We start from the raw sequence: 24,886 nt of genomic DNA, 5'->3' as shown, positions 1-24,886 counted from the left end.
ACGTCACGTCCATGCTTTACTGTTTATGTTTCGTAACTGATGCTTTCTTCAACATATTCGCTTGTCCGTTATGGACATTTGAATGCGTCAAATGAACAGTCGAAATGTTTGTGTGTGGTGTGCTAAAAGCTATCTATAAATCTGTACATACTGTTCGTGATCTTTAAACACCATTTAAAGGTTATTTGTGCTTTAAAAGGTAATGTGGAGGCGTGATCAGCACATTCTGTTCGGTGATATCGTTCCGTCGTGTCGTGTCTGTCGTATTAAGAGATTTGTACGAGGAAGATGCCCCAGCTGAAACGGTTGAACCAGTTGGGAGTCGCCGTGACGACATGCGGGGCTTTGGTGTGCGTTTGGTGCGCCCGGAACAGGGTGCGCGACCCCCTGCATCGAGGGACCACGTGTGAGACTCGGACTCGAGGCCTCGAGCTGCGGCAATCCGTGGTGCTCTTCCGTCACGGAGCGCGGACTCCCCTCACCGACTTGCCTTGTCTTCCCGAGGTCATTGTCAGCGCACTTCTCATGGCGGGAAAGTTGTACCAACGGGTCTATTTACCACTGAGCTGGATGTTTGCTCGCTTGGCTCTTGAACCAGGACGACTTGTTGTGGCCTCGTGTTGGCTCAGTGGTTAGGGTGGTGCCTCAGGATCCTAGGGTCCTGAAGTGGTTGGGGAGGTGGCTCGGGATCCTAGGGTCCTGAAGTGGTTGGGGAGAATGCTCGGGAACCAAGGGTCCTGAAGTGGTTATGGTGGTGGCTCGGGATCCTAGGGTCCTGAAGTGGTTGGGGAGGTGGCTCGGGATCCTAGGGTCCTGAAGTGGTTGGGGAGAATGCTCGGGAACCAAGGGTCCTGAAGTGGTTATGGTGGTGGCTCGGGATCCTAGGGTCCTGAAGTGGTTATGGTGGTGGCTCGGGATCCTGGGGTCCTGAAGTGGTTATGGTGGTGGCTCGGGATCCTAGGGTCCTGAGGTGGTTAGGGTGGCGACTCGAACCCAGGGTCCTGAAGTGGTTAGGGTGGTGGCTCGGGAACCTAGGGTCCCTAAGTGGTTTGGGTGGCGGCTTGGAATCCTTGGGTCCAGAAGTGGTTGGGGAGGCGGCTCTGGATCCTAGGGTCCTGAAGTGGTTAGGGAGGTGGCTCTGCATTCTTGAGTCCTGAGTTCATGCCCCGTCTGCTGCTGAATTAATACACCAGTGGGTTGACTCAGCCTGTCATGCTTCTGAGGTCGGTAAAATGAGTACCAGTTCCAGTGTGTGTACTTGGTAGAGGGGCACTGCATCATCGACACAGTCGCGCTTCAAGAAATGATAGCTACCCTGACAGCTAAGCTTTTCATGCCTCATTGCTGTGAGTTGTGTGTTAGCTCTCATACGAGCCTCGACCAAGGTATACAAAAAAAAAAAAAAAAAAAAAAAAAAAAAGCTGCCGTACGACCACCACCACCACGAGCGGTTGAATGCCCTTTCGTTGGAGGTTCACCGTTTGTGAGGTCCACCCAAGCAAACCTGGCTGGAAAATACTGCAGTTGTACCATAGTATAAATGACAGAGTTTTTGGCAAATAGTGCGGTGGAGTTTGAAATGATCACGTGTTGATGTGTCATCTTTGTACCTACCCACACGTGCATGCGACATTACAAGGGTGCTTGGAAGTGAATTTTAGTTTGTGTTTTTATTTGTTCGTGTGCATCCTCCTGTAGCTATTTGGCCGCGTCATTTTTCTGGCTGGGCGTGGCTGTGCCGCTGATTCAATGCCCCCCGTTTACCACTAAGCTGGTACTCATTTTGTCGACCTTGGAAGGATGACTGGCTGAGTCAACCCACCTGGTGTTGATTCAACGACAGGGCCTTGAACTCAAGACCTTAAAATCTTAAGCCAGCCAGCCACCTTAACCGTAAAAGCCAACAGCAGGCATGGTGGAGTGGTTCAATCCAAAAATGCTTTTTTCAAAATAGCCAGCCTCGGTTGCATAATGGTTGGAGCATCCACTCTGAATCTGGGATGTTGTTGGTTCAAATCCGGCCGAGTCATATGATGTATTTAAAAATGGTATTTGCTGCATCCTTGCTTGACCCTCAGCATTTAGAACGACAGAGCACGGACAAACAACGATAGGTTGGCAGTGCTAATGCAGTGTTTGGTGTGTCCAATCCCTTCTTGCTGCATCAAAGTTCCTTGTAAGTATTCCTTTTGGTAAAAACTACTGGTTTCAAGTGTCCCCAAGGAAAATGGTCAAGTGTCATTAAATCTGGACCAAGTGGGGGCCATTCTATCGGTTCCAGACGTCCTCACCACCTCAAAGGCATCGTCTAAAAATATTTTTATTTTAAAATATATTCTGTGATTTGGGATTTTTGAAACTGCCTGGATAATGTAACCTTGGCAAAGTAAGTGATTTGTGCATTTAAGTCAAGGAAATAATTGACTGATTTATTTTTATTTTTTTGCTGCTGAGGTTGCACATCATTCGTTACAATTATTACCTCCACCACCGAAGGTGAAGAAGGTTGTGTTTTCACCCCTTTCTGTTTGTTTGTGTACAGGATATCTCAAAAAGCTGGGCACGGATCCGGATTAAATTTTGTGGACAGGTTGGGTGTGTGACAAGGACGAACCGATTAGATTTTGATGAAGATCCGGATCCATATGCGGATACTGGAATTTTAAAGTGATTCTTCACCATTGAGTGGTCACGCCAAAAACGATATATGACAGCACCATACATCAAAAGGGTATGGATGGATTGGGCTGAAACGTGGTGGCCATGTTTGGTATGTGATGAGGACGAATCAATTCGATTTTGCTGAAGATCTGGATCTGGATATGAGAATTTTTATTTCGTTTTATAAGTGATCCCTCCCCATTGAGAAATGGGGCCAAAAACGATATATATATATATATATATATATATATATATATATGTATATATATATATATATATATATATATATATATATATATATGTATATATATGTATGTATATATATATATATGTATATATATCTTCTTTCGGCTGCTCCCGTTAGGGGTCGCCACAGCGGATCATCCGTATGATCCGCATAGTGATTTGGCACATGTTTTATGCCGGATGCCATTCCTGACGCAACCCTGGTCGCCTCTTACGACACAGGGATATGGTACACCTATTTTAACCGGGGTATACACCCGCCCAGTATACTGGTACTCATTTCGCCGACCTCAGAAGGATGACAGGCTGAGTCAACCCCCTGGTGTATTAATTCAGTGGCCCAACGGGGCTTGAACTCAGGATCTCTTGGATCCCAAGCCGCTGCCCGAACCACTGCGCCAACACCAGGCTCATGTATGTATGTGTGTGTATATATGTATATATGTATATATATATATATATATATATATATATATATATATATATATATATATATATATATATATATATATATATATATATATATATATATATATATATATCTCAAAACATTGTGGACGAGTTATGGCACAACTTGGGCGATGAGTTGGTTAGGTGACAAGACCAAGCCAATTTGATTTTGGTTAAGGTCTGGATGCAGATCTGGCCTATCAGTCGAATACAAAATGTAAACTGTTCAGCCTTGCGGAGGTATGTGCTCTACCGAGTGCCATCCTAGTATTTTAGGTGCAATGGCATCAGAATTGACACCAGAAACCGTTTATAAGTAAAAAAGTGCTATATGGGCTACCTCCTACACATAGTGTTTTCACTTTTATTAACTGTGTTTTCCAGGTGCAATGGAGCTCAGATCTTCTGCAGACACCAAGTTATACTTTGTTTGATTACGTTACAACTGATGAGCATGGTGTTCAACGTTCTGCTAACAACGGCACTGCAACTCTGCTTTCGGTCTGTATTTATATGTGTCTTTACATATATATTGTTACAGATCTGGAAACAATTTGCATTCAACATACAGATGTCCCAAAAGTCAGTTGTGTCGTTGAGTATGTGTATTGTCAGATCCCCTTCCTTTTCTCAAGAGGGAGAATGAAAGGCGTGCGTTGCGATTTATTTTACTTACGTTATTGCATCTAATAAACCATCCCTTCTGCATGACCCCTTTGACCCATCACGCTCCATCACCACCCGCTGGCTGCTCGTACCTTGACTTGCCAAGAGGGGGTCTCGTGGTTCCAGTTCTCAGCTTGCACAAACGTTGTAACTCTTGTACGATGACCTTCGCGGTGCTGACACTTCCTCGTCGAGAGCGAAGCCACGTGGAGGAGTAACTGGGGTCTCCTGGCAGGAGCCGAGGCCCCGCCCCATAAAGGTGGGCCGGAGGACCCTGTCCAATCAGAGGCGGACAGCGAGGTGCATTTTCGCCAAGGGCCCTTCCCCGTGGAGAGAGGCCAATAAAATCTCCGAGACTCTCTGTAAAAAGGGTCCGGTCGAGTTTCCTTTCACGGTGGCTGTAACGGGTCAAGTTTGGTTTCACGGTGGCTGTAAGCAGTCAGTTTTGTTTCACGGTGGCTGTACGGGGTTCTGGAGTTTCACGGTGGCAGCTACGAGGAGTTTTAAGGAAGGACAGAGTGACCCTGACCTCCCTCCGTGGACCCCGATTGTTCACCACCCGATCTCCGCCACGAACTACGAGTCCCTACGTGCGACTGGGGACCAGACCAACGACCTTTGTCAGGTGCTGCATCGCGGAGCACGCCCTTCCTCTGACGATCAGGTACACCACCGAACTCTGACCCACAGCTTGTCTCTCTCCACGGTTGCGAGGGTCCAATAAAGACTCTGTTTCTTTTCATTTTGTGTGTGTGTCTGCGTGTGGGCACGTCTTGTAAGTAGATCTGAATAAGTATTTTTGCTCATTGTAAATATTCCTTCTTGCATATTCGTGTTAAGTCTTGCCTTTGTCTTTTTATTGTAAATAAACATTTGTAGAAATATTCCCAGTCCGTTTCTGTCCCTTCTTGAATTGGTCCAGCATGGTTCGGATCTGAGTTTAGGCGGAGTTTTATCCCTGATAATCCGTTAATTCCAGCCGGCACGGCTTTGGCAGTTTCCGCTCAGCTGCACCCAAACCGGAGTTAGTATTCGATAGTTGGAACGCTAACGCAGTCGGTAGAGTGACCTGGTTCGAGCAAGACGTGCCGAGGGCGTGGTTTCCCCTGTAGTCAAATCTCGTCGTTAATTAAGTAAATTGGTTATAGACAAATAGACACTACACTACACGGTTTAGATATTGGTAACCACGGTCGGTTAAATGACCCGCCAGCTCGCGGAGTTATCCGAGCGACGGCCTGCAATTCCGGGGAGATTGGTGGGAGACGACACAAGCTTTCCCCACCTCGTCGTTCTCGCCACTGACTCCCGGCCCACAACATTATATATTGTTACGAATTTCGGTCCACCCGGCGTGCGATCGGCCACGTAACTCCAATCGTGACCGCGTCACCCACCGGAACGGACAATTCAGTCATGACCATCCTTGGAACTGCCGCCAGGAGCTAGTCACGGGTGGGTCTTTCGACCCCACCACAATCGTGCCAATCGGCCACCCGCACAGGATAGAGTTGTTCGCCAAACTCGACCTACCTAAGTACCTGCGCAGGTAGTTAACCGGGCGATCGTACCTCGCCGCTGGCCAGCCTTTGACACGAACCGCTTAAGCGGTCCGTTCCGTGCTTCAGTGATAACCGAGCAGTGTTATCGCTGGCCCCGACGGACGTGATTATTTACCGGGTGCTTACACCCTTCTACCGATTCCTGCCGTGATGCAAGATGGAACTTTCAAACAAAGGAAAGGACGCAACGAAACGGGGAACAGTTCGACAAGCACATTTATTACGCACTCAGACAAGGCAAGCACGTATTCACAGCCATACAGTAGGAATGCAATTTACAAGCAAGAGTTACAACCGAATAAAGCAATATTTATTTACATGCACTTAAACAATTCTACTTACGGGACTCGGTGCCACAACACTCATTCAAAGAAAACGCAAGAAAAGACCCCCTCATAGACAAGGGAGTCAGACTGGGCCCATGGGCCTAATGCGCGTGGAACCTGGATGAGCGGCCAGGTCCACGAGACCGAAGGGTCCTATCCATGCCCTCGTGGCACGATGGCGGGCAAGCCGCGATGTCAGCGTAGCTGCGCCTGGCTTCGTGCCCATGGCGTGGTCTGCGAGCGCTCTCCGGCGCTCCCCGTCTGCCTTTCCCGTCGGCTTCAAGCTCCGTCTCCTGACTCGACTGCCCCGCCGAGACTGCTGCTGCCACTCCACTGCTCCCACTCTTCTGCGCTCTCCAGACCCTCCAGACTTGACTTTCCTGCCGACACTCCGCCGCTCCAGACTTGACTGCCACTTTTCTGCCGACGTACTGAACTGCGAGCTGCGTTCTGCTCGCGCTTATATAGCCCGGGGGTGGGGCGTCTATGCAAATTTCTGGATTACAGCGGGTTCGGAGGCGGGGCTATGCCACCCGATGCTCAGTCATTGGATGGATGAAAAGGGGGCGTGAAGCATTTCTGATCCGATTTTTTGAGGTGAAAGGAACGCATTCACAACCCATGGCCCGGCGTGTGGTAGAAAGGCGGAGGTGGTGGGAGTTTGGTTGTTGGCGGGCGTCGTTTGAGAATGGCGGTGAAGCGATGTTTGTGGGGTGGAGTTGTGGAGGTAAAGAGGTGAAGGTGGTGGTGTTTGAGTTGTAGTTGTTTGGGAATGATGGTGGTGGCGATTTGGTTATTGGGGTATGGTTGTTGGGGGATGATTGGTCCAAAATAATGACAGAGAAAAGAAAAACGGCTCTCTCAAAGGATTGCAGCCCGGTGAACACGGAAATTCCCTCTAAACAACGGTGGGGAAATCTAACTACACACATACTTATCGTCATAACTGATCAAAGGACCCTTTATGGTGTATTGCGAATTTCCACAGCCGTACCAATACATATATATATATATATATATATATATATATATATATATATATATATATATATATATATATATATATATATAATATATGTATATATATATATATATATATATATATATATATATATATATATATATATATATATATATATATATATATATATATATATATATATATATATATATATATATAATATATGTTGGTACCGAAAGCCGTACCGAAAGGCCCACCCGTGACTAGTTCCCGGCGTTAGTCCGAGAGGGTCACGACTGGATTGTCCGTCCGGTGGGCGACGTGCCGCGATTCGAGTTACGTGGCCGTTTGCATGCCGGCGGGCGCGAATCCGCAACAATATATATATATATATATGTATGTATGTATGTATGTATGTATGTATGTATGTATGTATGTATGTATGTATGTATGTATGTATGTATGTATATATATATATGTATATATATATATGTATATATATATATGTATATATATATATGTATATGTATATATATATATATATATATATATATATATATATATATATATATATATATATATATATATATGTATATATATATTGTTGTGGTTGACGAAATTCGCAAACCACCATTCAGGTCCCTTAGGTGAGATATCTCTGTAAGTATATGTGTAGTTAGCCCAAACCCGTTGTTTAGAGGGAATAAATGTTATTCATTCGGGCTGCGACCCTTTTAGATAGCCGTTTTTCTTTTACTATCTTTATTTTGGACCAGCCGCCATTACTACCACCACCAACCGCATCTCGACAACCACAGCCACCTTCTCCAGAACCGCCTTAACAACATCCACCTTCTCCACAACCGCTTTCACACAACGACCACCAACCGCAACGCCGCTTCACAACAACAACAACGCCAACAGCCACGACCTTTACCATCGCATCACCGCCATTCCCGCGCCGCTTGTGGCCACCGATCCTGGACTCGTACAGGGCGCGCACCGAGCAGCGGGTGCAAAAACACCAGCCTTTCCGAGAAATCGGATCAAGAATGATTCACGCCCACTTCTGTTCCGTCCTATCAGCGAGCGTGGGGCGATTTGGCCCCGCCTCCAGGTGTGTCGGAGTATAATCGCTATATGTAGATTCGCGGATCAAGAATGATTCACGCCCACTTTTCCTCCGTCCAATGGGGTGCGTGGCTCCGCCCCCGAGCCATTCCTGATCCAAAAATCTGCATATGATTTCTCCTGTCGCACTATAAAGCGCCGAGCGTGGAGCGAATCAGGGCAGTTGGAGGGAGTTGAGAAAAAGAAGAGAGTCGAGCAGTTGGGAAGAGTTGAAGAGTTGAGAAGAGGAAAGAGTTGGAGAGTTGTGGCGGCGGCGAAAGCAGTCGAGAGAGTGTCTGTCGGGGTCCGGAGAGGCTGGAGAAGCCAAGAATCTTTGTGGAGGTCTGCGCTCGTGTCAGAGTCGGGGAGCTGCGGAGAGGGGAGGCCGGTAACGTGACCGAGGTCGCAGTGGAGTCGCTCGTCGCGGGACCCAAGCCAGCCAGATATCCTCATTCCCCCGAGCATCAACAACCCCCTCCTGTTTCCCCCCGCGCTGAGATAGTGTGAGAAGGGGGCCCTGTTCCCACCCCATTCCAGGCAGTGCCAGCGAGGCCCGCGGAGTCGGGGCGCCGCCGCCATTTTTGCGGCTCATCACCAGACGGGTAGGCTCGACGCGGTCTCGGCCCCAGGCCCGTCTGCCCCCTTATCGTTGAGGGTGGCCCCCTTTTTCTTTTGCTTTGGAGTATATGTGTTGTCGGCGCCGTCTGTGAAGTAAAACTGTATAAGTGTTGCCGTGTGCTCGGTAGTCGGTAGTAGATCTGCATTGTGTTTCTTTTGTTGCAATTGCTTTTGGTGCATAATTGTTGTGTTTCTTCTTTTGTTACATTTGCTTTTGGTGCATAATTGTTGTGATTGTATATGTGTGCTTTCCGTTTGCCGCGGAATAAATGTGCTTTATGTTGAACTGTTTTTCCCGTTTCGCTTCGTCTTTTCTTTAATTGAATCTCCATCTTACTTCACGTAAAGGGTTGGTCGTGGGCTAAATACGCCCGATAATTAATCGGAACCGTCGAGGTTGACGATAACACCGCTCGGTTATCCCGATAGTACGGAACGGGTCGCTTAAAGTGGCCCGTGTCCGAAGTCGACCTGCGGCGAGGTGCGATCGCCCGGTCTACCCTCCGTGTGGGTACTTAGGTAGGTCGAATTTGGCGAACAACCCTATCCCACGCGGGGGGCCGATTGGCACGATCGTGGTGAGGCCGAAAGGCCCACCCGTGACTAGTTCCCGGCGTTAGTCCGAGAGGGTCACGACGGGATTGTCCGTCCGGTGGGCGACGTGCCGCGATTCGAGTTACGTAGCCGCTCGCACGCTGGCGGGCACGAATCCGCAACAATATATAGAATGTATGTATTTATATTTATTTATATTTGCATTTTGAAAGGTCATCGAAGAGCAACACAAAAAAATACAATATACACTGGCAAGCATGTCCCTGTTGGTGGATTATATGCAAAATTATATCGAGTTAAAAGGAAGTGTGTAAACCATGTAAAACCGGTTCTGTTCTTGCGTGTGGCAGCTTGGCTGCCACGTCGCTATCATTTCTTGGAAGCACAGCTGTGCCGTTGATGCTGTGCCCCTCTACCAGTACGCTGGTATTTATTTTGCTGAGTTTGGAAGGATGACAGGCTGATTCAACTCCACCTGGTGTTTATTCAGCAGCCAACAGGGCTCAAACTCAGGACCCTAAGATTCCAAGCCAGCCACTCGAGCCACTAAGCCAACACCAGGTGTAAAAAGGGGGAAACAAAGAGAAAAAGATCAGAAGAAAGTTGGACAGACAGCAATAGGGCATAAGTAGGTCATGCAAATGATATTGAAAGAATGTTATGAATTGGGTAACAGTCAGCCATGGAGATGTCACTTTCACATCAGCCATTGATGTGGCAATACCAGTGTCGAGTGGCGTTGTTAAAATGGACGTAGTTAAAAATGAGTTCCACAAAAGGCTGCTCTAAAAATCCAATGCTTGCTCAAAACCTGATGTCACAATGTGGAAATTTCAAGCTGATCATACCACAGAGCCCCAGGTGAGGTACAGAATAAAATTGCATGAGGCAATGTAACACTATGAGGTGGGTTGGTGAAATCTCCACTGTCATCGTGTAGGATTCATTCAGTGTTTACCAAGTGCTGGTTGTGTGATTTTAAGCTAATAACATAATTGTATTTGGCAAGATGTGGGTCACAATGACCGCTTGACGGTTAATGGCCAAATTATCTTGACCTACTGTTGTGTTGCTTGAGGATTAATCTCTTCAGCTGATGGAGATAATCGTTGTCATCGTTACTGCAGTCACCAATGTGTCGATGATTAGTTTCAGATTGGTCGATGAAGAATGTCCCAGACCACCGATGAGTTGATGAAGAATCTGCATGATGCATGCCATAAGTTGCTGCTGCAAGAGGATGTCATTGGCCATGTGATGATTATTGATGAAAAGACAAAATGTTCACTGTGATATGTTGAAGAGGAATCAAAATAAATTGTTGCATGTTTTTCATAAAGCTTTAACTTAACTGGACAGATTCGGACAAAACTTTGTGGACAGGTTGGGTGTGTGAGAAAGACTAACTGATTAGATTTTGGTGAAGATCTGAATCTGGAAATGTCGATTATTTAATTTTTGAAGTGATTCTTCACCATTGAGAGGGCTAAAAACAATATATGGCATGATATTTCAAAAATTTATCGGTTCCGATATGTTCTCGTGAATCAGGCATGCGCTCTACCGAGTACCCTTCTAGTTTTGTTTATTTTCAACTCGGGTGTCCTTTTCTCACTTTCGGCAAATCTTGGTAAACGACATCGTCGGATCTTTAACGTCCACCAATTGATGGCGGCGGAAGGGACGCCCAGTTTTACGTCCATCCGAAGGACGGTCCACACATTGATGAATCACCCAGGGTGACAGTTTATAGCTGGGCCAATATTCATACCTAGGATAGACAGCTTAGAGGAGAGTGTGTGTATCCTGCTAGGCCATCCTGCCAGCCCACTAAGTCGATTAAGATTGTATGTCTAAATTGAGAATTTTTTTTTTTTAAAGAGATTTTAGTTTGAAAAAATTATTGTGCACTTTGGTGTTGATTGGATGCTGCTTCTTCTGATAGATTGAACCAAGTGGAAGCAGTAGTTTGAACATATTCCTGTGGTTTGCGGTTGAACTTATTGCTGGTACCGTATGTCCAACATCTGTTTGACCATGGGATAGTAATGGTTGCTCTTGTTATTATGTGATACTCCCCAAAAATGAATTTGTAAATTGTTTTTGTAACGGTGGCTATACACATTTTCTTTGGGCTTCTTTCCATCTAGAGTGGCGTTCCATCTGGCGAGCTCACCAGAATAGGAATGGAGCAAGCTTACCATCTTGGCCTGCGTCTGCGAGACTTGTACATCCTTCAACGGGCACTACTATCCCCATCATTTAAACCGGAGGAAATATAGTGCGTTATGTTTGAGGTAGTCCTTAGTTTTGGGATACGTTTGTGTCATTTGTATTTTTATTTTGTTTGCCAAGAAAAGTACCTGCTTGCTTGCACCTTTCAGATAAAAAAGGCGATGGCTTAAATACTTAAATATTAATAGCTTTGAGATCCCCAGTATTCTCGACTGGTTACAGCTTGTACTCTTTATCAAGTATTTGCAATCCTTGGTGCATCACTCGATCTTTACAACCACTCGTTCGGTGTACACAAAGATTTAGGAGCTGTAGAGATACTGATGCATTTTGAAACATCACAGACACTCAATAATTGCACAAATACCAGACATATTGTTACATATGGGAGAGGTGGGGGGGGGGGGTGTTATCTATGAGAATTGCAGTACAGACCTCTGTTTGTGTTGACGTAGATTATCACACTTTCTTCCCCACATTAAGGACGTGACACGTGCATCGGGTAAAGTTATCCTATGTTTGTGCACCATTGGGAGACAACTTAGTGTCTAGAAAGATTAAGATGTCTTCTCCCTTTTTTTCCTCCCATGTTGGGCCTTGCGAGAGAAACACTTCAGGCGGCACAAAGGAGCGCTGACGTGAATGCTTCGAGGGAGGGAGGAATCAATAGAAGCATGCTCTCGGTTCACGAGCCAATTTGTTAGTCTTGGCTGCTGAATGAGGCTGGCGCCCAGTCTTGCCCTGATGAGCCGCCGCTGCTGTCGATTTGGGACTCGTATGTCTGTTCGTTTAGATTTTGGCCAGTTTTTGATTGATTCTTGTATGTGTGCCGCTTTAGCCAGGGATTACATTATTGACGGTCTTTATAAACATCGTCCATTGGTGTCAGGATTTCTGTTATTCTGTCGAGTGCTTCGTCGTTAAAATGTTTATTTTATTTATCAAGCCTGTATGCATGTTGCTCCTTGCCATTCTCTCCTTCACAAACAATTTTGGGTTTATCGAAAAGTTGTGTGGGATTAATTTTGCACAATTATAATGTTGATAACGAGCGTGTTTGACACGCTCGTTAAATCTCGAAGCACCTAAACTGCACGAGGGACTTTGAGCTAAATTTCCCATTAAACCGGCCATTTTTGAAGTGAAGGCGTCGAAGTTTGAGATTTCTGCTCAGCGTAATTTGCGGTTTTGGGTGGGAGCTGTCTACACAATAATATTAAGTGAACTCAATTGGATCAGACATGCATTAAGTCTTCTCTTCTTCTTCTTCTTCTTCTTCTTTCGGCTGGCTCCCGTTCGGGGTCGCCACAGCGGATCAACCGTCTAATTCGTTTTGTTGTCCGCATAATGATTTGGCATAGGTTTTTACGCCGGATGCCCTTCCTGACGCAACCCTGGTCGCCTCTTACGACACACAGGGATATGGTACACCTGTTCTAACCGGGCCCAGTCCAACTGGTACTCATTTCGCCGACCTCGGAAGGATGGCAGGCTGAGTCAACCCCCTGGTGTTTTCGACTTGGTGTGTATATATATATATATATATATATATATATATATATATATATATATATATATATATATATATATATATATATAAATTCAGTGTTCCAACAGGGCTTGAACTCAGGATCTTTTGGGTCCCAAGCCACTGCCCTAACCACTGTGCCAACACCAGGCTATCAGACATGCATTAAGTATTCTGTAATATTTTGGACAATGACTGTGCCAACTGTAAAGTTTGGTGGAGGAGGAATAATGGTCGGGGGTTGTTTTTCATGGTTCAAGCGAGGCCCATTAGTTCTCGTGAAGGGAAATATTAATGCTACAGCATACTATCACATTCGAGACGATTCTGTGCTTCCAACTGTGTGGCAACAGTTTGGGGAAGGCCCTTTCCTGTTTCAGCACGACAATTACCCCGTGTACAAAGCGAGTTCCATACAGAAATGGTTTGTCAAGATCGGTGTGGAAGAACTTGACTGGCCTGCGCAGAGCCCTGACCTCAACCCCATCAAACTCCTTTGGGATTAATTGGAACACCCACTGCGAGTCAGACCTAATCGCCCAACATTAGTGCCCGACCTAACTAATGCTCTTGTGGCTGAATAGAAGCAAATCCTCGCAGCAATGTTCCTTCTTGTGGAAATCAGAATAGGAAAATGGACATCATTCCCAGAATAGCAGAGGCTGTTATAGCAGCAAAGTGTGGGGGGGGGGGGGACCAACTCCACATTAATGCCTATGATTTTGGAATGAGATGTTGGACAAGCAGGTGTCCACATATTTTTGGCCATGTCATGTAGTTTTGTTTGCCTTTGAGTTTTTATTTTATTTGCAGCATTCGCTCAACTGACACCAAACGAACAATCGAGTCTGCACGCTGTGTGTTAGCGGGATTGTTTTTGCAAAAACAAGAAGGTATAGTATGCTTATTCTCTTGCCTGTCTGATTGGGTTCTTTATCTTGTTAAATGCTGATGAATGTACTTGCTTGTGTTTTCGTGGAGATTTCAGGATAATCATAAATGGCTAGAAAATAGAAAAACATAAATACCTTCAGAGGTAAAATGAGAAAAAAAACATTAAAACTTAGGATGGCAATTGCAAAACAAAGGGGGTGGGGTAATTTGTAGTTTTAATAAGGTTATGGTTGGAAAATGCTGTTTGGTGACCTTTATTTATGATAAGGTGTCTGAATGTAAATGATAGTTGCCTCTTATTTATAATTATGGTTAATTGCATTTCATGAATCAGTAAAATATGTATTCACAAGGTTAACAGGATGCCTCACAATGCCAAAAAGTAAAGAACCAAAGTAGCTATTATTGCAGAATGACAAAATGCAACACCCTTTCCTTTATTACGACCCGTGTGGGCCATCCCGATCTTATTTTTTTTCTTAATGTGAGTCATCCATCAAAAATTTGTAACCCAGTCTCCTTTATAAATTTGTAGTCAGCGCTGTGTACCCCGCTGCCCCCTCCTGGCGTGGCACATCCTGCTGTCCCCCACCGGGGTGTGTGTTCCGCTGCCCCAATCCCGGCGCGGCGCATCCCGCTCCCCCGATCCCGATGCTGCGCATCCCGATCCTGGCGCTGCGCATCCCGCTTCCCCGATCCCGGCGCTGCGCGTCCTGCTTCCAGCGCTGTGCGTCCCGCTCCCCCGCTCCCAGCATATCCCACCCTCCCGATCCCGGTGCGTCCCGCTCCCCTGTCCCAGCGCCGCGCGTCCCGTTCCTGTCTCCTTGGTGGGGGAGGGGGACGGGGAACTCGTGGAATATTGTATACAAAAAGGATTTCTATAATTTTGGCTGGTGGATGAGATGGGTACCACAATGTAGGTGCAGGATTCACAACCATACTCCATTGTCATTGTAAAGTGTCAACGACAACAAAAATCCTCTGAGCGGGACGCATGGCGCAAAGATAGTAATCAGCATTTGACATGCTTTCGTTTTAGTAAGCTGTTCTTGGTGGTGATGTGAAGGGAAATATGAGCTTTCTGTCGTTCATACTACCGGTATTTTGTTTCAGAAAAATAAAATACAAGCAATGACATTTGTGCTTGGATTGAAAATCTTTTCTCTTCTGCACACATGAACAGGACACAATCTTAGAAACACACAGACGAGTTGATATTTTTTGATAGACTGTCAGACCCTGCCATTTGCGCCTCCGCTATTCGCGGAAACCTTGTTTTTGTGGTTCATAAAATGTGACCAGCTTCTACATTTGCGGCCCTGTGCTTCATATGTTCGCGGTGTTTTTCAAGGGCATATTTCCGGGGGTTTTCTTTCGCGTTGTCGTGGTTTTCCATGGGATTTTGTAATTTCTCTTTATAAATCACGAACCGCCAAGAGACTATTTCCCATTGAAACAATGCCCCGACATTCCCGGATTCGACATTTGCGGAATTTTTCAGGAACGTATCCCCTGCGAATGTCAGGATCAGACAGTACTTGTATGTGATGAATTGTACCTTGCGTGGCTTTTTGTACAGAACCAGCAAAGATAGTTGTTGCACGATTGGAGGAGGAAGTGCTCTTCCCAAATTACATCTGTTGTGACCGTCTCAAGGAATTGGTCAGGTGTGGTGGGCACGGGCCGCACACTGTAAATCTCTTATACTAATGATAAACAAACAATCACATCAGGTGAACACAGATTGTTATGTTTTAAATAATTTTTGATATTTGCTTTCAATGACATTACAAAAACCAAACATGCACTTGATATTGAAACCAATAGTTTTGGAGAGATTACTGTCATTGCCTTTTTTTTTCTAGGATGATGTTTAGCAACTCGTACAAACATTCAGACCTGTCAAAAGACAAGGAAGCTTTGCGTGCCCTTCTTCACCTCCCTGTTGACTCGCGTGTGCCGAATTTTCTTGCACTTCGTGATGTTCTGGTTTCGCGAAAGGTAAACCACCCTTGCAACCATTCAGTGATACAACAGGCCTCCCAACCTTCTTGGAACACCACAACAGCTATTTATTTTCCTTTTGTAGTTTCATTCACCAGTGATTTTTCTGTGCCACATATTATTTTAAAGTTTCATTGTTATGCTGTTTTTCTCTTCGATTTTAAACTTTTATCAGGAGAAGCAAAAAGAAGCTCCAGGAGCAAAATTAAACGAATACTTTATGGCATTTCGTTTGTTGTCATTCTTGTATGTTGGAAAGATAATGCCACTTAATTATATTGGCTCCTGGTCCCAAAACAACTGACAGACGCATGGTCTTCCTGTTTCTCTGGAACTTCTCGATTGGCTGCCAAAAGTGGAACAGTGGGCGACTCGAATTATGCGATCCGGCATTGCCACTGAACAAAGGTAAGTGGCTAAAATAAATTGCACTATCCTCTGATTCTAAAGCACCAGACATGATCAGTATTTAAGCCAGATATTAACAGATTGTTGATTTCAACTTGGTGCTTTGTGAACCATTTCAAAACAAAATCCTCCTCTTCCATGATATTGTATGCTGGGTCAAACCTCAGGAATGTCTCACATATCCTTTTGTGGAGTGTTTTGCACTGCTATCCTGGAAAATAAATGTAAAAGTTGTTTTTCTGTTGTATCACAGTCCATCATAATGGATTTCAAGATTTGCATCAGGATTTATTTTTACATTTAAATGAGGCCACTCTTCCCGACAGAATTGGACCAAGCTTACATTTAAATGTGGTCAAGCTCGCTGAGAAATAGCAAAGCTTGCATTCATATTGGGCCAGGTTTACAGATAAAATTGGGCCAAGATTTGCTGAGAGAATTGGGGCAAGTTTACAGGTAGAATTGGGTCAGGTTTACATATGGAATTGGGCCAAGTTTACAGATAGAATTGGGCCAAGATTGCTGTGAGAATTGGGCCTGGTTTACAGATAGAATTGGGCCAAGATTACTGAGTATTGGGCAGGCTTGCATTTTTATTGGGCCAAGAATACACAGAGGTGTAGACATAAGAGCAGAATTGTTTTGAAAACACCACAATAAAAAGCAGCATTTTGTTCCTCAAACTGTGTACAGTATTTTGTTTCGATATCCCCCCCCCCAGAAATGAGGTTCTGCAGCTATCCAGTGGGCCTCTGCTGAGTTTGATTCTTCAAAACATGGAGGAGATTGTGGAAGGCAAAAGGTACATTATTTGTCTATCAACTTGCACACACATTTTCATGCTGACTCGTTCACAAAATTGCTGCAGTTCCAAATTATTGATTTACTGTCAGCTATCATGTCCTACTGTGCTTCAGCGTTGAGATATTTCGATCCGGTTATAAACAAATCGGTACTCGATAATGTCAAGGTTGCTTGCTTTTGTATACTTGTTACTTTTGTACATCACCTATGCATCAATCGTCGTGATGTCAGGATAGTTCAGTGGTCGCCTGCTCATTTCCCAGTTTAGTGTGGGCTTTACCTGATGGAATGGGACCAAGCTATCGTATAAATTATCCTGATGTCTTGTAGATACGGTGTTTCATCACACAGTGTGCCATTTTATTGAAAGGATTTTAAGTTTGTTGTTTTCTCTACACTTGCTTGTAGATGTTAAATTTTTTTGAGTCCCTTTTAGAAAGAGAAGTCTATCGTGTGCCAGTAAAACTGTAAACAGTACATGAGTTTGTATCGGTCCACTGCAGGATGAAGGGAGTTTGCTATATCATGCTTCCCAAATGTGTGTTTCCAAGAGTGATCAGACATCAAAATCAAACCCATGCTGGCCGGTAGAGGAGGAAATCTTTCGTCACATGATACAAACAGCCAGCTCATTGTGTGCCAGTCTAAAATAATAATGGCCCCAACCCATTCCCTTTTTGTGAGGTCGGCTGTGGAAAGTCTTTGTTCCAAGGTTTTCATGAAGCATCTGGTCCGGCCTGACGTTGGACTGAAGGTGATTTGGTTTCGTGTGCTCAGGGTGTTGGCACTAACTTGCTAACTCTTCACAAAAGAGACCGTGGGATTGTTTACATCCAATAATGTTAGTAGATTTTACATCTCATGTTACAGATGTCATCATCACACCATTTGAAAGCCTTTTTCCTTGAGCAGGGGTCAGCTTTTTACAGGCTCCAATCATGGTACCCTTTCTTGTGGCAATGTTTTTACGGCTGGATGCCCTTCCTGATGCCAACTCTTTAGTCACCTTCAACCCTGCAGGGATAATTACCAGTATACTGGTGCTCATTTCGCTGACCTTCGGAAGGATGACAGGCTGAGTCAACCCCCCTGATGCTAATTCAGCAGTCAGTGGGGCTCGAACTCAGGACCCTGAGGATCCCAAGCCACCGCCTTAACCACTAAGTCACACCAGGCTCATGTGTTACAAATGTGGTACTCTGCTTATTGTTCAGCTGAGGGGCGGTGCACTGTATGATGCAATGCCCTGCTGGTGAAGCATCAATCCGAGTTTGCTCGGAGGTCAAATCCAGAATAGACAGCTCAAAGTTCAGTACTGTACACGACACCTCAATCAGCATCCTGTTGTACTATGGTGTGCTTGTACCCTGACCAAATTGCAAACTTTTTTTTTCCTCCTGATTCTCTCGCCAGTTTGATTGTCTGAAATAGCTTGGAGGTACCTTTTGAGCCGTCTTGTCTGGATTTGATTCCCAACATGACTATAAACGTGGATGGGTGCTTCACAAGCAGGGCGATTTACCACAAAGTACATTATGCCATCCCTTGGATAGACATAAAGTTGGGTCCCATCTGATTGCATTAGTTGCTGGATGTTGACGATGCCAGTGTCTTCTTTATACAAGGGATTAGGCTCGTGGAGTTTGTGAATGCCAAAGGGCAGCAGGTTCACAAACTACCAAAGGGTATGGGGATGGACATGTACAAGGAGTGAAGGAAGAATAACATAAAAAGGAGCAACAATGGGTCTGGAGAGGAACAGAATGGGAAAGATTCAGCATATGTGGAAGAGATCATGGATGTGCATGGATGAGTACATTTAGTGCATGAAGTCTTTCTCAAACAGTAGGAAAGTTATCACCAGGATTCAAATTCCTGCCCTGATTGCTGAGGAAAGCAGTGGAAAAACCCTTCCTACATCATCTTTGGCAACACTGACACTCAGGATTAACTATCACCACCACAATGGCTGAATGACGAGAGCTACAGCCATCGCCAACCTCCATACTATTAATAGCGCAATACATGCAAACGATTCCCAGCTGGATGAATACATAATATTGTTGACATCCTTGGGTTTGTCTGTTTGCCTGGCTCGAGTCGTAGCAAACCGGATCAAAGTAGTCACGGAGACCGATTGATTCAGTCATCCTATGCCAGATCACGTGTCTGTCCACCACGATACCATGTCGAGTGGGACCACCAAGCCAGAAGATGCACCACGCGTAACGGTACTGTACGCTTGATCTCAAATAACGACCAAGCAGAGTTTTTGGATGCATGACCCAGCCTTGTTCTGAGAGCTAAACGCCTGAATCCAGTTTGTCCTTTAATGGATGAGCACAATTGCAATCGTGAACAGAACCACCCAAATTCACTCCGAGACCAAGTGGCTTTAAAGTGTAATCGATGGACACGGGGCTGGAATACAAGAAGCAATCGAACATCAACAAATAATCATCCCTTAACGCTGCACACACTTGGACCAAACTAACTAACGGGAACCTCAATTATCCAATCTGAAGGGCTCTTTCGTACCACACACCAGAGAACGAGAACGAATGTGAGAACACACGGAAATACCCCGGCTATGCACGGCCAGATGCAGCCTGACGCCCTGGTGGAGACCCGAGCAGGCAAAAGAACAATTTGTGCTGCATCCCGATCCTGGCATGAAGAGGAGAGTGGGTACAGTTTGTTAGGAAATGCATCGTGGAGACAACAGCAGCAAATGTCCGGCACATCCCTGTGGAAACCCATGTGCAGGTTCCACCACGCAGTTCCCTTGTCCGGGGCTCAGTTCATCGGTGGGGTACTCCTCCCCGACCTGTCACTCAGATGGTCAACCTCCACTGTTTCGGTCGGGATCGAAGCGCGGATGTTACTGCCCAAACTTGCACCTTATGACTTGTCAGAACATTTTAAAGCAAATAAAAGACAGATTCAAAGGTAAGAACATTAAAAAGGGTTTCCAGGGATGGCAGTTTTAGACGCAAACATTAGGGGCGGGTGGACATCTTTCTATTCATGAAATGACGCATATGCAATATCAATTAAATTATCTCAAGCTTGTGCTAATACATACAATATAGGAGATAACTAACCTATTCTTTGCAAAGTTAGCCCATATAAATCATTCCCACAACAACATAATTATGTTTTGAAGAGGAATTATACAGTTTTTCCAGAGAGCTGTTCCTCACAATGATTATCATAATTTATTGACTAGTATTGTAATGGCCATTCATAAGTGTTACATTAACATTTCCTTACAATTATCACACACACACCTTTTATTGAGGTATTTTGGTGACAATCTTTCTTGTGTATTTCTGACCACCCCCCCTTCCCCTTTTTTAATATCAGAAGTCATCAACTGCTACTCTACTCATGTCATGACACCACTCTTTTTCCGCTGTTGGCTGTGCTGGGTATCTCGGGTTCTCAAGAGAAAGAACAGGGAGTTCCAACGAGGGAGATGAAGCCGAGTGAAGAGACATGGCCTCCCTTTGTTGCTTGCCTTTGCATTGATCTCTTCCAGGAAGCAGAATCTGGAAAACATTTTGTACAAGTGTCCTATCTCAACCAGGTGAGGCTTCTTCATCTCTGCATCGTTCTGAGTCTTGTTTTTAATCGAGCTCGTTAGTAAACTGCAATAACGTGAAAGAACAAGATAATAATGGCCAACAGTTTTGAGTGAAGTTTTCAAATGAACTTTGGAGAATTTTTTTTCTCTTTATTGCTAATTGTAACTTCTGGTAAATTCTCTCATGTTTGTGCCACCTATGTTTCCAAGCTTGATTTTTATTTTCTTTGGATCTTTTTGTCATTTCCTAATAAGGCTGGTCGGTTGACCGAGACAGAGGTTACGCACACTTTCCTCGAAGCTGCCTAGCCTGTGTTTGAATCTCGACCCAGTTACAAACCGTCATCGCGTTGTGTCACAGGCAGGGTGATTTGTCAATTTATGTGCTGTCCTTTTGATGCATGTTAAACGGAGTCGTGTCTACCAGCATTAGTTGATGGATATTAAAGATCCCACGGTGTCTTTCGCGAAGAGTAGGCGAGCTATTGCCGGCAGCACGGCCAAATTCCTTCCCTGTTCCTGTGTCAGTGGGACCGGACCGGGATTGTAACCCCAGCCAAGAAATTGCTCTGGCAACACCAACACTCTGTATAGAACATGGTACATAATCTCTCCTTCCCGATTAGTTTTTTTTTATTATTAGATTTAACTATCAGAAACATGTGTAATTATAATTAAGCTGATCCATTCTTTTGTGCAATGAAAAATATAGTTGCATCGATGACCTATGTCCATCAAATGGTTGGTGTCTGCCTTTTGCCTTCAAATGAGTGTTTTAATTGAAAAATATATTTTCTGATGTCCTTCGCACTCACATCAGATCACTATCAGCCATATGCTTTACACTGGTTTTATATGGAGTCAAATTTAAGACTTAAAATAGTTTTAATACACTACATTGATTTTGTTTTTTTTAATGCATGCCAAATTATTTGAATTTTCTGCTTTTTTTTTTTTTTCCTCCCTCCTTAAAGTCCAACTAACCTTCTTCATAAATCGCCATTGAATCATCATGCCAAAGGACGAGGTGTAATTTGAGAAGGTGCCATCTTCCTATAGTGGCTGTGAAATACAGAAGCCAAAAACATTGGAAGAAGTTCTTTTAAGGTTTCTCATCAGATTGAAGTCTTTGTCTGGACAAGTTTGAGTTTTTAAAAAGTTGTGATTTCACCAATTCATGGAAAAATATTGTAACAGGAGCGTGGAGGTCTTGGATCGAGTTGCTGAAACCAACACCAAATTCAGTATTCAAACGACCATTAATAATTTTACTGTGAACGCTTATTCAAAGCACGTCCTTAATTTAAATACGTGGTCGGATAGACTTGGAAACCAAACGCAAAGGCACATCAATTGTAACACAAATGAGTTTCAGGAATAATAAATAAGGATACTGATAATCACAACAGCAAATGAGTGAACATGACATGAAGGTGGGTGGGAGAGATATGCTTATCTTGAGACCCAAACGGACTCATCTACTGAAAACGAATTCTTAACCACCCAGACATACTAGAGACGCTATAAAGACAGGGGAAGAGAGGAAGTTGAAGTAAAATGGGGATGATCCCGTCAATTAATCATGTGGATGGCATTTAAGGATAAGAGCTCATGAATCTATCACGTCCTGTCAGTTGGAGGAATCCCCAGGCAAGGGACAAACTCTCACTTTTCCTGACCAATCTCACACTCTCACTATGTCTCTCCGAAAGGACCGTTTAGAACCCCCCCTCCCCCCCACCCCATCTACTTTCTCAACATTCCTGTGGAAGAAGTCCTTTCATTCAAGCTTCTGGCTCTTACTATCTGCCATGATCTTTCCTGGGAAAGCCACATTTCCAACCTGGCCTCCAAAGCCAGTTTCTGACTAAGTCCTCCGTCGTGCAAAGTCCTTCCTCGGCCCACCTGAGCTCCTGACCATAAACAAAGCTTTCGTCCGCAGCTTGATGGAGTGCTCCTCTCCCCTCTGGGCTGGTGCTCCTGCCTCTCACCTCTCTTGGCTTCACGCTGTGGAAACCAAGACATTTTGGATCATTGGTATCTCCCACAATGAGGCTGAGTCTTCGGGCCTCTCACCACAGGCAGGTTGGTGGTCTTTCTGTCTTCTACAGTCTCCTCTCTGGGCTCTCCCCCCCTGTTCTGTCTGCGATATGTCCCCTCCATATTTCCGCAGGGCGCTCAAGATCCGCCAACAACTCCCTTCTGGTAAAACTACCAAAATCGAGAATCACTGCTCACCTTCACTCTTTCATTCCTCTTTTTTCCCACCTTTGGAAAAACTCCCACACTCTATTCAATCCCATTCTTCCCTCCAGGCCTTCAAAACAGTTGTTCACCACCACCTTTTATCATCCCCCATCCAAAACCTCGATCTTTTCTACCCCCGTTAATCCACCCCAAACCCACCTCCTTCAAATTCCCTGCTTTCCTTCCTGAAAGTCCTTGTAATGTTTATCTTGTATTCCCCATGTTCCTCGCCCCATCCCTCTCTCTTCCATAGATCTCCTAATGTCTCTTTCCCCCACTGTTTTGGCCTTCCCTCTCCTGCCACTCTCGTCTCGTGCCCCCCTCCCCCCTTTGCTGTGCGTTTTGTGTTAGCTCTCAGAAGAGCCTCGACAATGTATACAAAAAAACCCAAAAGAAAACCAGCTATAAAGCCACCCCGATCCTATAGGGAGAAACAATTATTCCTTATCTTCGGCAATTTTCATTCCAATATCATTTGGAGGAAATGCACGAATGCCAAATCAGCACGATTACAGGATCGTACCTCAATCTAACTGATTATCTGATCTGTCTTGCAGTCATTCCCACTGCCTGGGTGCACATCTGAGCCGTGCCCATGGTCTGAGTTCCATGCACTGCTCAGTCCCTTCGCATTATCCGCCCAAGAGTACACGATGAAGTGTCAAAGCTCAGATTCCAAATCCACGTCGGAACCCAGTCCCGTGACTCGGTAACTTCCTGCATCTGCAATTGTTGAAGCAAACGAGCTTGGTGAGAGCACGATTGTTCAATTTGTGTTCATTCCGGTGTTTGATTTGGTGTTTCATGGGGAAAAGCAGATGGACAACACAGCAAGTTGTTCTTCCAATATAATGTTTAAGTGCACTGTGATGTCACTTGCATTCATTTATGTGAGTATAAGGTAAGGTATCTTTCATAACAGGAGGTGTATATCTGTTGTTGTCTGAGACTTGTTCAACATCCATCATGTATGTTTTTTTTTTTTCCGGCTCAGTGTGAAATGGTTTCCTTGTACCTTTTAATTTTTTTGTGGGGAGTAGTTGGAGGTTTGGTGTTTGGCCAAACCAACCTATAAATCATGGACATTTCAAATCTACTGGAAGCACGATGATTCAAAATCGGTCAAAATGTCTTTGCACATCCACTGTCATGTACATCTGATTATACTCGTACAAAGCTGGGCTGGAACAAATCCACGAGATTTACTCGACCCCGGTATTCATTCGGGGTGTTTGAGATCTTGGTGAAGCATGTATATGTAAAGATTGGTGAAACGTGCGTAAATGTCCATAAAATGCAACTTCCGTGAGTAGCTATGCAGTGGTGACCATGTTCACGAGATATATATTGATCTTTTTATGAATCTGATCAAAATGTATAATAATAAAAATAACAATGACAGATTGCTTTGAAGGAAGTGCTTATGCTGAACCGACATTTCATAGCTGTTCAATGGATTCCTGTGAAATTTTACGAAGTCGCCGGTGGCATTATGTTTTCGGGTTGTCCGTCCATCCATGCTAATTTTCTCTGTTTTTCTCTGCAACCGCTTATCCGATCGACACAAAATCTTCACCATAGGAGCAACTACTCATTTATAATGTTTTAATAATTTTTACATCATAGGTCACATGGTGTGACAGCCATGTTCAAAAAAAAGGGAAAATAAACTTTAGACTTCTGTATCCAAAGTTGAAATCGCTCCACACTTCCATGTGCAAATTGTATGAAAATGGGAATATTTATTAGTGTTGCATTGGTCTCATGCTATGGTGCATGAAAAGTTTTTGGCCAGAAATAGAAAAAGAAAACTTTCCATCAACTATCAAGGCTTATTTGCATCAACACAGGGTTGGAAGACCAATCCAAGCCACCTTGAATTTTCACATTTTTATAAGTTGACAACAAACCATAAAAAGCTGGTTTTTTTTGGGGGGGGGGTCAAAATAAGCAGTCTTGGTTGCTATGGATGCCATAGTTTGGATGTGGTCATGCGTTCAAATTGATTTTTATGACTTAAAACCC

General features: G+C 44.6%; 1 protein-coding gene across 2 annotated transcripts; it reads left to right on the top strand.

The window, feature by feature from the left end:
* ACP6 (acid phosphatase 6, lysophosphatidic) lies at positions 1-24,262 on the top strand. 2 transcript variants are annotated; one of them, XM_085884905.1, is made up of 11 exons: positions 1-106; positions 272-504; positions 3,742-3,858; positions 11,306-11,436; positions 13,732-13,811; positions 15,392-15,479; positions 15,678-15,813; positions 16,124-16,224; positions 16,946-17,026; positions 20,395-20,617; positions 23,419-24,262. In XM_085884905.1, the coding sequence occupies exons 2-11, from the start codon at positions 289-291 to the stop codon at positions 23,572-23,574; spliced, it is 1,329 nt and encodes a 442-aa protein (XP_085741031.1). In that variant the 5' UTR covers positions 1-106; positions 272-288; the 3' UTR covers positions 23,575-24,262. The 2 variants fall into 2 exon arrangements, with proteins under 2 accessions (XP_085741031.1, XP_085741032.1); XM_085884906.1 differs by lacking the exons at positions 1-106; positions 272-504 and adding an exon at positions 1,307-2,731.
* The last annotated feature ends 624 nt before the right edge of the window (positions 24,263-24,886 follow it).

This window comes from Eptatretus burgeri, chromosome 6 (genome assembly GCF_056783735.1).
Source record: "Eptatretus burgeri isolate ZD-2024b chromosome 6, Ebu_testis_v1, whole genome shotgun sequence".
In the NCBI taxonomy this organism is placed as follows: Eukaryota; Metazoa; Chordata; class Myxini; order Myxiniformes; family Myxinidae; genus Eptatretus; species Eptatretus burgeri.
Note: the sequence above shows the minus strand (reverse complement) of the source record. Positions and strands in the feature narration are given on the sequence as shown.